Source organism: Solanum lycopersicum, chromosome 7 (assembly GCF_036512215.1).
Source record: "Solanum lycopersicum chromosome 7, SLM_r2.1".
In the NCBI taxonomy this organism is placed as follows: Eukaryota; Viridiplantae; Streptophyta; class Magnoliopsida; order Solanales; family Solanaceae; genus Solanum; species Solanum lycopersicum.
The window spans coordinates 11,968,640-11,984,801 of NC_090806.1; the positions used below are offsets into that span (position 1 = coordinate 11,968,640).

The 16,162-nt window shown below is 32.8% G+C and overlaps 1 protein-coding gene across 1 annotated transcript; it reads right to left on the reverse strand.

The window, feature by feature from the left end:
- Positions 1-4,328: 4,328 nt before the first annotated feature.
- Positions 4,329-8,374, reverse strand: LOC101261723 (probable LRR receptor-like serine/threonine-protein kinase At3g47570). Its single transcript, XM_026031909.2, has 3 exons — positions 8,218-8,374; positions 5,489-7,675; positions 4,329-5,050 (listed from the first exon to the last, which is right to left on the reverse strand). Exons 2-3 carry the CDS (start codon positions 7,242-7,244, stop codon positions 4,554-4,556), a joined length of 2,253 nt encoding a protein of 750 aa, XP_025887694.1. The 5' UTR covers positions 7,245-7,675; positions 8,218-8,374; the 3' UTR covers positions 4,329-4,553.
- Positions 8,375-16,162: the final 7,788 nt, after the last annotated feature.

Here is a 16,162-nt window from a genome sequence, read left to right on the forward strand (position 1 = left end):
GGTTTTGATGAGTATTCTAGTCTGCCAGCTCGATTCTCTCAAGGTAGAGTCAATTCGAGGGCTCAAACTGTTTTAAAGGGAATAATGCGATCGTTGCATAAGCTTCTTTTTGAGATAGTTCACAAGGTGATACTGCCTAGAGGTCACCAACGTCACATTGCCTCCATAAGAGACATGGGACTTATGAACGCACTTGAGTGCAAAGAGCGCATTGATTGGCCTACACTGATTATCAAACATCTTGCTAGAATTGTGGATCCTAAGTTAGGCTCTTATCAGTTAGCTTTTGGAAATCTATTGACTAGGGTGTTTGATGCTTTGAAGTACCATTGGGAGAAGGCAGGATTTTAACTCGTGCAGATATGTTCACTCAAACTATCCTTGCTGATTGTGGCATTTCTATGGAGTCGGAGCAGGTTGCAACTGCGTCTCCACATACATCTGGTCTTGTTGCTCAGTTACTTAGGGAACTTAAAGTAGCTGAAGAAAAGAACGCTTCTCTTGAATCAGACAACCAGAAGTTACGTGCTGAGCTCGATTCCTCAAATGCTGAAATACACAAGTTGAAGGATCAGTTGGTGCAGCAGCAACTTGCTAACAATGCAAGAGTTGACAGAGTTTTGGATATGCTGGCTTCTGCTTCAACTAAGCCTGGTCAACCTCCACAGTGATAAAGCATGTTGTCTGAACCTGGTTCTCTTAGTTGGTTTCACTCAGTATTGTTGCTCCTTGTTTCACTCTGTTTTGTTTCCAGAACAATTTACATTGCTCAACTGGCTGGGCGTATGTTGTTGCTATGGATATTGATTAGTGTTGATTAGCCGCTGTTGATGTCCTTTTGATTCGTCAAAAGGGGGAAGAGTTATTTGCGCATACATCACACGTTACATGTTTGTCTTCATCAAAAAGGGGGAATATGATAGAATGTGATAGAATCGTTAATTCGTTTTGATGATAGAAAAAAAGCGCAAAGAACAGTAGCAAATGTACGCAGCAAAGAAGTCAAGCTAGAGTCCAAGATCAAGTACAATAGAGTTATTTGTCAAAGCCAAAATAATATATTAAAGGTACAAGTTAATACAAATAAGGAAAACCTTAAATATATTATTAAGGAAGGAAGTTGTGTATAATAAGGATTCTAAATTAAAAAAGAATCCTTGTTTAAATATAACTTTCTTACCTTATTAGTAAGGATTGTACAAGGCAAAAACTCTATAAGAAGGATACGAGGCAGAGGGAGAAACTTACGACTTCACGCAGAGAACAAGAGAGAATTATTCATCAAATTGAGGTCTTCAAGATTGATAGGATTGCCACGGTCAAAACATTCTTGAGTGAGAAGGTTTTTATCGTGTAGAACTATTTGTCTTGTTTTTGTTCTTAATTATAGTTTACAGTTTATTGTACAAAGGGTGGGTTTGGCTCTTTGTAGGGTTGGTTGTTAGCAAGAGTTGTAACAAAAGGTGGGTTTGGCCTTTTGGAGAGATCGATTGGAGTTATCGAGGGAGTAGTAGAGATAAGACTTTTGATTATTGAGTTGTAATCACAAAATCTTATAGTTGAATTAATAAAACGAGGTTTTTCCTTCCTTGAGTGAGGAAGGTTTTAATTCAATAAGTGTTTGTGTCTTTACTCTGTCTTTACTTAAAAGCAACTTACACGAACCTGATTTGTGTTTTGGGGTAAGGTTTCTTCAGTGTAAACATTAGTAGTGAATGAATTTTACTTGTTTAGCAAATTACGATAAGATAATTGAAATGAGGACAAAAAATTATTCTATTAAATATGTGAAAACATCGAATTGCGTAAGTACATATACATTTCGATGATGGACTTGTAAATTTCTTTTCTTTTATGTGTTGTATTGAAAATTATATGAAGGTGGATTCAAAATATCAACTTGATGTGCCTAAACATTAGCAGTGAATAAATTTTATTTGTTTTGTAAATTATGAGGTCAGATATAATAGTTGTTGAAATACCTAAGTCTCTTTCAATGATTATTTTAAAAAATATAATAAACGTATCGCGAAACAATGTTATTAAACATCAGCCCCTTTAAATAATTCTTTTCATTTGTATTATTCTATTACACTTCATATATCTTAATACAAACTGAATCATGAGAAAACTATGATATATAATATTTCATCAAGAGTATTGCAGTACAATCAGAATTTTGAAAGAGAAAGCTATAATATATTTTTCATGATACCCAATATTTTTTCTTGCTACTAAAGCTATAAGTAGGTAAAATGTAATTTCATTAGAAAATTCCACATCCAACACTAGTTTTTCAGAAGCTATTATCTTCAAAAGTTTGAAAAAACTTAACCAGATATCATACTGCAAATAAAATTATCACATACAGTTAGTAATCAATAAGTAGAGCATATCATGAATAAATATTTAATTGTATGAAAATTAACCTCATCATTCAATTGGTCACCCTCCTCATAATACTTAATGAGAAGTTTCTCTTTTTCTTCTTCAGTGGCAGTAGAGCAAGCTGATCTCTTGATCAATCGACTGTCCAATTCATATTTCCAGTCAAGTATTTCCCTTCTGAGGTCAAGTCCATTTGTTACTTTCTTGATCATCTCATTAAGAATTGAAAAACATCATACAAATATCATGAATCCTTAAGAAGAAGAAAAAAGAGACAAACGACAAAAACTGAAAAGGACATCGCAGAAAAGCTTACTTGATAAAATCTCGTTTTGCAGAAGTCATTTGGTAATGAAAGTTTAAAGCAAATTAAGAATAAAGGAGCTTGATTTATTTTGATTTGCTTCTCACAAGAGGGAAAACCCTTTAAATAGATTGTTTTCATATCTCTTTGACCAAATATATAATATTTGAAGTTCACACTATAATAGAAAGTTCATAAATTTTGTTGATCAATTTGATGAGATGAATTGAATTTGAGTTTTTCCTAAAAAGGCACATTATTTTTGGATAATAGGTTCTTAAATTACAAATTATAAATTCAAGTCTAATAATTATTTTTCTAAATAAGGAGAACCATGTAGATATTATGAGTATGAGTTCTTTATGAAAGCAAGTAAAAAGGCTAATAAAGATGGGTTGACTATTGGACTAGATTAAAAAAATATCTCGACTTATGATAACATAATCCGTAATAATCTCTACCATTTGAATTAATTACGAAAATCCTCTTTTTCATTCTCTCTTTTAACATTCGGATTTATCATTCCAACTCTATATATACATTACAACTTTGTTTGATATACATTACAACTTTATTTGTGTATAATGTATCAAGTTCAAATGTTATTATTGATAAATAACCTCAATGATTTCAGACCTAAATCAGTATGAATCTTGTTTATAGTTATGTATCTAATATATATCTTATGTGTATTTTGTCATGTATTAGATGAAGGAGCAATGTATCCACGAGTTTTGAAAAATTTGAAGTTATTGTAATTTGAGAAGCTTTGGGGATAAGATGTAATTAATGTCAAATTGTTTTAAGTTTTGTAATTTATAAAATATACAAGTATTCTAAGTTAACTTTTTCTTATGATATATTGTAAATTGTAACGACGCACATCTCTTACATTTTCTTTATTTGAACTACATAAAGTTATTATAGATAATCAATATATCTAATTACGAAGGCAATGTTTTGAATTAAAAAATTTAACACGTGCTACTCCGCGTGGAAAAATAATATCATCATGATCAATCTAAATAAATTAGTATAAAGTTAAAAATTAAAACTATCACGGTATAATTAATTTGTTTCAATTGTGACATCCATTATCTTCTTCTTCACCTTCTTAGCCATGGTCTCGTCTCTGTCGTGACATCTCCTACTTGAAGCGGCAGATTTTAGAATTTCAGGAAGCCAATTAAAATATATTTTTTAAAAAAATTGTCAACAAATAGAGATATTATATGTCATGTTGACAAAGAATTTATGGACAAACACAGATTCTCCCACTATTTTTGCACATTTATATACTCAATTTCCCCTTTTATAATGTCATATGTATTAAAAAGGATTTTAAATCTAAAGTTGTTTACAAGTCATATAATATAAAGATGATTACCATTGCATATCCATCATTACATTTTTCAGTTTTTCTTTGTCTCAATTTATATACAATCGATTTCACAAATTTGCTTACTATTAAAGATATGGTTCTATTCATATATCACATTTTTTACTTTCTAGAAACATAAGACAGTCCATTAAAAATATCACGAAATCTCCCGCTCTTCAAGAGTGCCTGCACTGTTGAGGAACATGTACTAAGTATATGTGCGACTTGTTTATATTATGAGTTGGACACAAAAGCAAAAAAAAAAGACAATTACTTTCATAGTATCAATAAGCAGTATCAGTGAATTAATGGGATAGGATGGAAAAAGGAACTCCATCCATTACTTAAAAAAAAAAAAAAACTCGACCATATCCCTTAATTTTTTGGTGACAATTCACATTTTGTGACGCTATCTATAGTACTAATTGTAAATAGTATCTATTACAAAGTTGTTATTCTATGTATATATATTAGCCTTCATCAATAAAATTCTGAAGATGACAATTTGATTAGCTTATTGCCATCTGATCTATCTATACTATTATTTATCCTCTTAGACTCTAGAAATAAGTTCTTGATTGTGTGAATCTCTTTCAAAGCTATGCTTATTGGCATTCGATCTCTTGGCGATGAGCTACTACATAAAAGTCCTATTTTCATGATTGAGACCAAGCATTCTTGTATAATAGTGCTGGTGTTTAGCTTGGATATATACTCATCATCTTGAAGTATCGCCTTTTCTTCCAATTCACTTGCATTGTCCTCATATATATTGTGTTCTTCATATGCTAAAAGCAATGATGGATCAGCAATCTCTGTAACATGTCTAGGCAGATGGGATTTGACATATTGGTGAATATTCAGGCCATCTTTGAAGATCTCATTGGTTGGTCTTCTACCAATAAACAACTCTAGCAACATGATACCAAAGCTATAAACATCTCCTAGAGTGGACACATTTACACCTGAACCATATTCTGCAAGATAATGATGAATCATGTTGGGACACTCAATATATGTTCACTCACATGAAAATGACAGCCTCATATGAATGCTTACTTTTGGATTTGTTCATTCGACACCTTAAGCATTAGAAAGATAAGCTCCCTTCGTTTCAATTCATTTGTCTAAATTTCTTTTATAGTCCGTTTATAAAAGAATGTCTCTTTGCTTTTTGACACCTCTTTAAATTTCAACAGATTAAAGGACATGTTCGTACATTCTATGTATTTTTAGTTTAAACCAACAAAGTCTTTTATATTTCTTGAACTCTGTGTCAAGTCAAAACCATACACAAACAAATTGAAACAGAGGGGACATATGAGATTGAGGTACACAAACATCTTGCATGTTAGGACCCCTGATAAGGGAAATAGACATTATGCAAGAGAAATCAACATGGTTTAGTGACATACCTGGTGGGATGTAACCAATAGAACCGTTTAGTGCAATAGATGTATGTTTGTTCCATGATGATTTGAAGAGAAATTTTGCCAGTCCAAAGTCACCAACACGGACAGTCATCTCTTCATCGAGGAGTATGTTGCTTGGTTTTAAATCACAGTGAACAATTGGTACTTGGCAATTGTTGTGGAGATAATCAAGTGCTGAAGCAGCATCTATTGCGATGTTTAGTCTTTGGATAATATTGAGGTGTTGCTCATCACCTTTCGAGTGCAGCCAGTCATCTAAGCTTCCGTTTTCCATGAACTCAAAGACTATGCATTTGAAATCATTACCTTGGTAATCGATGCTTGAACAAACAGCTATTATCTTAAGGAGATTTCGATGCCTTATGCTTTTCAAAGCTCTGCATTCATCCGAAAAGCTTTTCAAAGCACCTCTTTGTTGAAGGTTCAATACTTTCACTGCCATAACTTTATCAAAAACCTGAAACTTTCCTCTGTAAACAGAACCAAAACTTCCTGTACCGACTAGATTATCCTCAGAAAATCCATTGGTTGACTTGAATATATCTTGGTAAGTTATCTTTGCTGTCAAAATTGGATCATTAAATAAAGTTGGTTCTTCATCATCAAAATGATCGGACTGCCTTTGTCTTGAGGACCGTCCAGTAAGATCTCTCTTTCTCGACTTCCTAGTTACTATATAGCAAGCTGCAAAGGAACACAAAAGTAAAAATAGAAATGTAACGGAAATAATAATTGCTACTTTTATCCTTGAACTAATGTGTTTCTTTGATGATGCATCTTTTTGTTTAGGGCATGTAGGAAAATTGTAGTTTGGAGGACCTCCACATAGTTTATCATTCCCTAAAATTGAGACGGCGGTTTCATTTGCAAAGATCCCTTCAGTTAGTACTTCGCCTTCAAGTTCGTTGAATGAAAGATCAAGCCTCCTAAGATATGGAAGTTTCCCAAGAAACTCAGGTATTTCTCCTGAGATGTTATTGTGTGACAAATCAATTTCTTCTAAACCTCTTAAACCTTTCAAGGATTCAGGAATTTCTCCTCGAAACAGGTTGTTATTCGCTATGAAGCGCTCTAAGCTGACACAGCTACTTAGGGTACTTGGAATTTCACCTGATAATTTGTTATGTGAAATATCCATTTCCTTGAGATTTATCAACTTTCCAAATTCAGCAGGCAAGGAACCAGTCAACGAATTGTTCGCTAAGGCTAAGGAAATCGAAAGAGAAGAAAGACCTGCAAGCTCCTTTGGTATGGAACCAACAAGATTATTTCCTGTAAGGTTTAGCCTTGATAAGCGGATGCACTGCCCGAGTTCTGGAGGTATGTTTCCTTCTAATTCATTGTCCTCAATGTGTAAAGTAGACAGAGATGTTAAGTTACCGATAGAAGATGGAATCCTACCTGATAACTTGTTACCATTCAACAGCAGTCCTTGCAGGCGTCGAAGTTTACCTAAAGACTCAGGAACACTACCTCTCAAGTAGCTATTATCCAGAGATAGAAGGGTCAAATTAACAAGGTTTTCTAGTCCTGTAGGAAGAGAACCAACTATGATATTATCACCAAGAGCCAATATTTCTAGCCTCGTGGAAAGGTTACCGATTGTTTTAGGCAATTCACCTCCCAAAATATTGTCCTCAAAGCTAAGAACTTGTAAACTTGTGCAGTTAACTAGAAAATCAAGAAACCTCAAATCCCCGCTTGTGTTTCTTCCAAGATTATTGATCTCAAAGTTCATCCTATACAACCGTTGCAATTGTCCTAAACTGGTAGGGACATTTCCCGTGAGCTTATTTTGAGACAACTCAAGTACACCAAGTTTTGATGCATTTGATAATGAAACAGGAATTGGTCCGGTGAAATCGTTCACTGCACCAGCAAAAACCTCAAGATTTGGAAGAGTAAGGCCTATATCTGATGGAAGCTCTCCATACAACAAGTTTTGAGTAACAGAGAAATAGTAAACAGAGGATATATTGAAAAGAGATTGAGGAATTGTACCATTCAACTGATTTCCATAAACTTGAAATATTTGCAAGTTTGACAAACGTCCAATATCTCGAGGTATTGGTCCTTGTAGATTGTTCACTGCAAGGGAAAGACCTCGAAGAGTCGAAAAATTTCCTATCCAAGATGGGATACCTCCTGTGAGATTGTTGTTTCCAAGGCCTAAATAATTCAACTTAGTAAGTGAACTGAACTGATCAGGTAATACTTTACCAACCAGACTGTTATATTCTAGAGCAAGTGATCTAAGTTCTTTACAGCTGCTCAGATTAGCAGGAATGGTTCCAGTAAATGAATTCCAAGTGAGATTAAGATGTTGAAGTTGCAAGAGGTTGCCTATTTCCATAGGGACTTCACCATGGAAGCTATTATTCCTAAGATTTATCGCTGTTAGGAACGTGAGGTTCCCAATAGAAGGCGGTATGGATCCAACGAGCTTTAGTGATCTCAAGTGAAGAATGATGACTCTTTGGAAGGAGGGGTTGCATGTTATGCCTGTCCAATTGCAGTAATGGAGAGAATTGTTCCATGAAGACATGACTTGGAATGGATCATCAGTGATTCTACTTTTGAAGTCTAGTAAAACTTGTTCATCAAAGGTTGAGACTTTCATAGACATAACAAGAATTAAGCAATAGATGTATGATACTAACCACTTGAAATTCATAAAAGCTTGTTCCATTTTGTTTGGGTGTATCACTTACCTGTTCTTGTTCTGAATAGTGAGACTTCTCTTTGTTTGAATTCTTGTTTGAGCAGTATATAGCAAGTACCCCGTGAAATTGATCGTGGACATTGTTGACAATATCTTTTCCAACTCTTATATGGTACCAGAGCATGCAGAGGTCCTAAGATTTGATTTCATCACCACCCATATCAAAATGAATTCTCACGTGCTTGGGTCATGAAAATAAAATTCAGGGAGGGTACGTATTGCGAATACAATTAAATAATAGAAAGTGTGAGGTGTCTAGTAGCTTAAGATTTTAGGTCAGATGATCACACGTTTCAACAGATCGAAAACAAAAAAAAACATGATTTTGTTTTTTGTACTGTTTTTTAGAAAAAAATTTCGAACCAATTATGCTAGAGAACAAATTCTCTCAATCTTTTTTTATTTTTCCTCTAATAAGGGTGTGGGTGAATTTATTTTTTCAGTACCCTTTGATAAGAAATATGAAAATTTTCCTCTGGAGTGCATACTTGGTATGTTTTTCCAATTTGGTAGGCTTGCATTTATTTGCCAGAGTAATTAAGTCATGGGTGGTTTACATATCCTTTTCAGAAGATAAGATACATAGTTTTCACCATTAAATCCATATCTAAGGATGTATTTATGTCCATGTTAAAAAAAAAAAATTGTTTACCCTTAAAACAATACAGTTAAATTTATAGATGTGGCCCAAGAATACGCAAGTTGCTTTGGAGACAGGCAGGTCCACGAGGGTGATACCGGGCTCAAGTGTCCCATACTCCAGATGTTTGGGAGCACGGTTGCATCCTCTAGTCATGGCTGAGGAGATGCCCGTCCCTATTGTTGTTGAGTCGGACTTTAATGGGCCAAGATCAGTTATAGAAGAGCAGCCCAATACCACATTAAATGGTTGTGACCCGAATTAATAAATAACATATTCGTAGTCAATTAGTGTACATTCCAGTTCAACTAAATAAAAGCTCAGTTAGTTTACATATACTGGTGGACAAAAATAAAGTATAGTAAAGCATTTTCAACTTCAATTATAACACATTCATTAAGTTTTCATTGAGAAATAATTAATCTTGATTTGAAACCAAAAAAGTGGCTAGTAATGAATAAATTCATAAGAATAAGAGAGAGGTTGTAATATAATAACTGAAAAACGCTTAAGTGCCTCTATATATCATGCATAAGAAAATACTAAGGAATCCTTTGGTTATTGGTTAGAGTTATGCAAATATCAAATATGCAGTGTTTAGTTATGCAAATATTAGTTATGTAGGTATTAGTTATGCAAGGTTTACTTATTTAGGTATTAGTTATGCATGTATTAGATGTAGAGTTTAGTTATGTTGAGTTTAATTATACGAGAATTAGCTATGCGGATATTAGTTATGTAGGTATTATTTTGTTATGTAGAGATTACAATACATGAATTATTAACAATTACATATTAAACTGGCTGTAAATTATTAACATATATTATTAACAAAATAATAATACATGCTAATAAAATGTGAAACATATTGAATAATATATACTGCTAATATTTGATTAGCATATGTACCGTCAAAAAATATACAATCAAATTTTTTATATTGAAAAATGTTTATATTTGCATAAATAAATAAAAACGGCAAGTATATATAAGAGAAAATAATCAAATCACTCCCTAATCTATCACCGAATTTCCAATTACATATTTTTATTTTATAGGAGTCACATTACCCCCTTGAACTTATTTAATATAAAATAAATACACTCTTAAATGCTAAGTTGGCACAGAGAGTGCATTCATTCTCTCTTAAGGAGAGTGAACTGACTATTTTTTCCTTTTTATTTTCTTTTTCATCGTTCTTTCTTTCTTCTTTTATTGTTTTCTCTCTCTTTCTTACTTTCTAACTATTTTCTATTTTAAATTCTACCATGATCTTGAAGATTTCAGGCAACCCTTTTTGAAGTTCTATCTCCGAATTAATTCTTAATCTTCGTAAATAAATTAGTCTTCAATTTATATTGATTCATCAAATCTTTTCTTTCTGGATATGATTTTGTATCTTCACATAAAATTGTTCTTAACTTTTTGAAGTAAGATGCTTCTTTTTCAAATTAAAGAAGGTTCTGATTAAATTTTTGTTATAGAAGACTAAACTTTGTATTCAAATTATCGATAAGACAACAAATATTTTTTGGGTTATATTTTGTTGATCAATTTTTTGGTGGGTGTTGTTGCGAAGTCAAATATAATTTTTTTATAGATGCAACTTTAAACAAGTAAAGGAAGTGAAAGAGTTAATGTTAAAGACATGGAAGATGGTCTATTTTCGAAAGAGAAAGTTCCTAGACTAAGAGATAATGTGGAAGTTAACATAAAACCATTTGATGGTAGCTTATTCCTAGTTAAATATTTTAGGATCGTGAAGGTGGAAGGGGAGATTTTTTATATATAAAAAAAATTGCAGTTCTATGAACTGATAATCTGTAGAACTTTTATTACAATTATTTCTTGGAAATAAATTAGTAAAAAAACTCTCCATTTTGTCTTTTCAATTCTCAAAAAAAAAAAGCAAAATTACAATTTGTATTTCTGCTCAATTTATTCTCTGTTCTTCTCAAATTCAATAATAATCTTTGCTTCTACAACTTTCTCTACCCGTAAAATTGGAGCATAGTAATTGGAATGAGCTTCCACACATTTTTACAAAGCAGAAGTAACTTCGAAATACTTCTATAACCCAAGTTATATTCAAATCCCTCAATATTTTTTAAAATCAAAACTTTCACAAAAAATTAGGATTATAATTGGGGAAGAAAGTAAAAAGAACAAGGAGAAAAAATAATTAAAAAATAACGATTGGTGAAAACACGTGTCAGGTGCGTGTTTTTCACCACAAGACTCGTGAGTGATTATTGCGTTTTAAGGGGTTATTTATAACATTTTAAAATAGTTCAGAAGGATGATAGGACACCCGCAAAGTTAGAGTGTGTAGTTGAAATTTCTGGTATAGATTGGAAGGGTTTTAACCCATTTTCTTTATATATAAAGAAATGAAAATAGTTTATAAATAATGGGAAAACAATAAAGTTTCCAATTAAAAAAAATAAAAGAAATGAAAATAGTCTATATATAAAAAGACAAAAATAATAAAGTTGTCAATTAAAAATAAATAAAATAAATTAATAGGGTAAATCTGTAATTTATCATTTTAATACATGTATAACTAATATCCACATAACTTATTCCTCATTCTACCCTGCATAACTCAATACATAGATTCCCTCATAAGTTATGTTGGTATTAGTTATGTATGAGTACAAAAAATACAACCAAACACCGTATAAATTAATACATGAATAACTTTTATACAACATTTAAATTCTTGCCAACTAAACATGGTATAAGTTATGTTGACTTTTGTATCTAACGCGAAATTTCTACCAAACATAGTAAAGTTAACACAATTATTAATACATGTATAAAATATTTCTTATACAGTAACCAAACAACCCCTAAGAAAATGATTTTCGAGATACTAAGTTTTTTTTTAAATAATGGATCCAATCTTCATAGTTCATACCATCAAATGTTTTGATATAAACATAGAGTGGTAAACTATATATTTATCTTTAATCAATGGTCTAATGTTCTGGCCTGAGTATGAAATCATTTTTAACATATAGTACTTAATTTCCAGCTGAGAATTTGGATTAGTCAACCCCAAATGTACTCTACATGTCCTATATGCCTTCCAACCGTATTGAATATGAATGCACTAAAATAATTTATTTGTTTTGCTTTTTTTTCTTGGTAGGGGAAGGGGAAGGGGAAATAGGGATGGAACTACCATGTGGGGAATCAAACTCTCACCAACAAGGTGGGAGTTTAAAATGTCCATCAACTGAGCTACTAAGACTCCACCACATGCAAGCATGTATTTCAGCATAACTAGATAAATCTCAGAATTTATGATTATAAACAATAAATACTTGCAAATTCCTTGGTAATTAATTCTATTTTTGATAGAATGTTTCTCTCAAATAGAAACCTAATGGTGCCAAGCGAGAGATAATGCTAGCTGTTTGGTAATTTTTTCTTCGATCAAGATACACTATAGTAAAAATAATTTTTATTGGTAATAAATATGTACATTAACAAAGATTGCTAAAATTTTATCGTTGTTAGTTAATTGTGTCTTTGGATCTAATATTCATGTAGACTTTAGAGACACTTACAAAGAGTATTAACTGTCTCTAATAACATATTTAATGACAATTAAGTTATTTCTCTTTAATTAATTGTCACTAACTTCTTTCAATAATCCTAAGCAACAATGAAAAATCTTACACGACTATCTTTGGCAAAACACCAGCACCATCAAAAACTAACTTCACTATAAAAACCATAACTTTCTCATACGAACTTCAAATGTGGCGATTATGTTTGCTATGATTATGAAATTACGGTACAATCTAATGTTTCGATACAAACACTAGATGGAGATCATTTGAATTAGGTGGTACCGTTAAAGCTTGATGATAATAAAATATCAATTTTCAAACAAGCATTGAAACTCATATGGAACCTCCCTAATGCAAATCAAGAGGGAAATTTGATCATAAAATGCATTTCAGATATGTTAGAATTAGGGGTGTAAAAAATGAATGCGTAGGTAATCAGTCCAGAATTTTAAGGGTTGAACTCAAGATAGTTTGAATATGGTTCAATCTCAACCCATTCAAACATAACTCATTTGAAGTGAATCCTCAATTGAGCCTAATTTAATCTCCAATTTAACCTGTTTTAAAATTATTTATTAAGATATGTTCCTATATTTAAGGTACGAATTATTATCTATTTAACATGTTTAGGGTTTTTCTATCCATTTGTTATTTTTTTTTAAAAAAATCTTGAGCTCAAATTCAAATTGTGATTACAAAAGTTAAATATGAATATGTTAAATTATTGAGATTAATCGGGTCAAATTGGGCGAGTCAAGACCCAACCCGTTTTTTAGCTCATTTGAGGCCAAAGTAAACTTGGGCGGGACAAGAAACAACTCAACTTCTATTTCAATCCATTTTAATATCCTCAATTTCAACCCAACCCGCTCATTTGACACCCCTATTTAGAATCATCAAATCATTCATTTAAGGCGAGTTTAGCTCTAAATGTACACACTCTCTCTAACACGTCATCTTTTGGGGTGTGCTAATTCGATTTAGAAATAATTTAGGGGGTAATGGGAGTCTATTTAAATTTTGATGTGTCACTGAAATTTTGGTTATAGTTTATAAAGGTACTTAGCTTGTCTAAAGCAATATCGTAAAAGTGTGTCCATTTGATTGATATACTCTTTCTTACTCAATAACTATTTTATAGTTGCCAAAATATTCATGTCTTTACTTTAAGCAAGTTGAAAGCAAGGGTGGAGCTACATTTTCCCCGAGGGCTTTCAAGAGACATTCGTTCGCATGAAAATTAAGTTTTATATATCAGGTGGAATTTGATCCTACAATGGTGAAGTAAAATATCTTTGATGTGCTATTTTGACATACCCCATGCTGGGCATCTGGGTGTTGTTGTGCATTGTAGGTTAGCACTAAGTTTTTTCTTGGTTCTCATTTTTTGTTAGCATTATGTTGCTGAATCATTTATTATTTCTTAACTTTGACAAAAATGTATAAAGAAAACACTTTATAATATATAAGATTAGATGTTTGGATTAAAGGTATTAGGAAGAAATTATTTTTTTTACTTTTCCATGAGAAATGTCACGATCTGACTTCCTTAGTCATGATAAATCTACTATAATTTATCAGTATTAAGTGAACTTGTACCCGGAAGAACAAGTAATGAATATACGGATAGAATAACTAATAGTGCACTAGCAATAAGAAAAGACATAAATGAAAGCAAACCAAAAACTATATACAAATAGAAACCTTCCCCGAATGTGGAAGTCCCGAGTACAAAGTTGTCAAATATGAATATATACAAGTCCCAAAAGTTGACCATTACAAGTCGTCTCAAAGGCAAACTACTAGCTACCGTATAAACAAACAAAGACAAATTGATCCAAGACGCCAAGTACTCACCCTCGTCTCCGATATCCACAACCTGCAAAAGATGGCATGATCATCACCCTGGAAGCTAGTACTAAGACCTACATCACGAAATAGATATAGAGTGTAGCGTAAGTGTCAAAACAAAGGTACTCAATAGGCATCAAAGGACGACTAACAAAAAAAGGTAAAAACAATTTGATGAAAAGATGGAATCTAGACACACAAGAGGTCAAAACAGGTATAAAAAGAAAGCACACGAGGATACCAAAAAATAAATCTAAAAGTATAACTAACTAAACCTAAGTGGACCCATAAGCTGAGAATGTACACTCATGCGCGAGTTAAAGTAAAATTTGAAGGGTACCCCACAATCCTGATACGCACACAAAATAGCTAAGTCTACTACAGAAGAGTAACACGAACTGAAAGTACGACTCCTAGCCCAAGTAACCATCAAGTCCAATCAACTCGCAGCCAGGCTAGCACGAGTGACCATCGATTTAGGTCGTCTACTTAGCCAGTCCATTCCAAGCCCATCTAGCAAGAGTGACCGGGGGCGTGTCAAATCCGAAGAGGATCTCAAGTATCAAGGTCGCTCAGAGTTCATTCTCATGGGCGTAAGCCGCCCATAATGCAAGAGTGATCTTGGTACTAAAATTCATGCAATATCACACCATGCATAAGAGACAATAATTCATGCAATTCAAGTCCATTTTGATGTAGTCAATCATTTCATCACTCAATCACTAAGGGTTACAATAAGACAATTCACAAACATTATGATCATCACATAGCCTTTTTATTCAAATTTCTTTTCATTCATTATGATTTATCAAGTGGACAATTAGCCATGCACCTCATTTTCATTACTCCGAAAACACAAACGTCGAAGGAAATACATAAATTCTATTGGAATACAAGGTTTAGGAGATCACTTGACTTTTATCGATCAATTAGTCACTATAAGAGTTGAATCTTCTCCTTACGACCAATGTCTACAACTGTACAATCTATATCAATCGAGTATTAATAGTAAATTTTTTAAACAACATTATCCACATCAATTTGCTTGAAAAATGTGTCAATCAACTCAAAACTCGATTTCAAAAAGAATGCTTGAATCCAAAATTCAATACTTGAAAATGTTACTCAAAGCCTCGGGAACTTATTGGTGAAAACCATTTTGAAGGACTCGGAATCAGTTCACAATCTATATTTTAGTTTAGAATTGAGTTCTTGAAAAAACTTGTCATTTACCAATCAAAATTTCAAATTTTGATGTTGAAATCCATAAATAATCAAAGGGAAATGATGTTTTTGGATTACAAAAGCTTACCTAAATGATTTAGCACAAGAAATCCTTTCAAAATTGCCTCAAAAGATTTTGCCAATCTCAAAAATGAGAATAAGGATTACACCCCAAAATTTTCAGAAATAACCTTCTATGATGACGCTAAAGTGACCTTGGGGTCGCAAATGCGAACAACACGAAGTGGGGACCCCGCCTTCACGAACCAGGGTTCACTTTTCCAAATATCGTGGTCGCTACCCATGGTTTGCTTAAGCGAACCCCGCCTAATTGAGACCCTTCGCTTTCGCGAATAGGGTCTCACTTTTGTGAACATCACGATTGTGAGGCACCTTTCCTGAAAGCGAAACACACCAGCTTCAAAAAATCCAATCAACTCTCAAAGCACCAAAAGGACTCTAAAAAATTGCTTGGAATCCCGTGCACATAAACCACATATGCAAATCAATCATAGTAGACGTTCTGAACTCAATGAAACTGTCGAAACTTGAATCTGAGATCTCTTTAACTCGACATCCGTGAAAACCACAAGAAACTAACACCACCCAAAAAGGTTGAAACAAGTTCGGGACCTTTC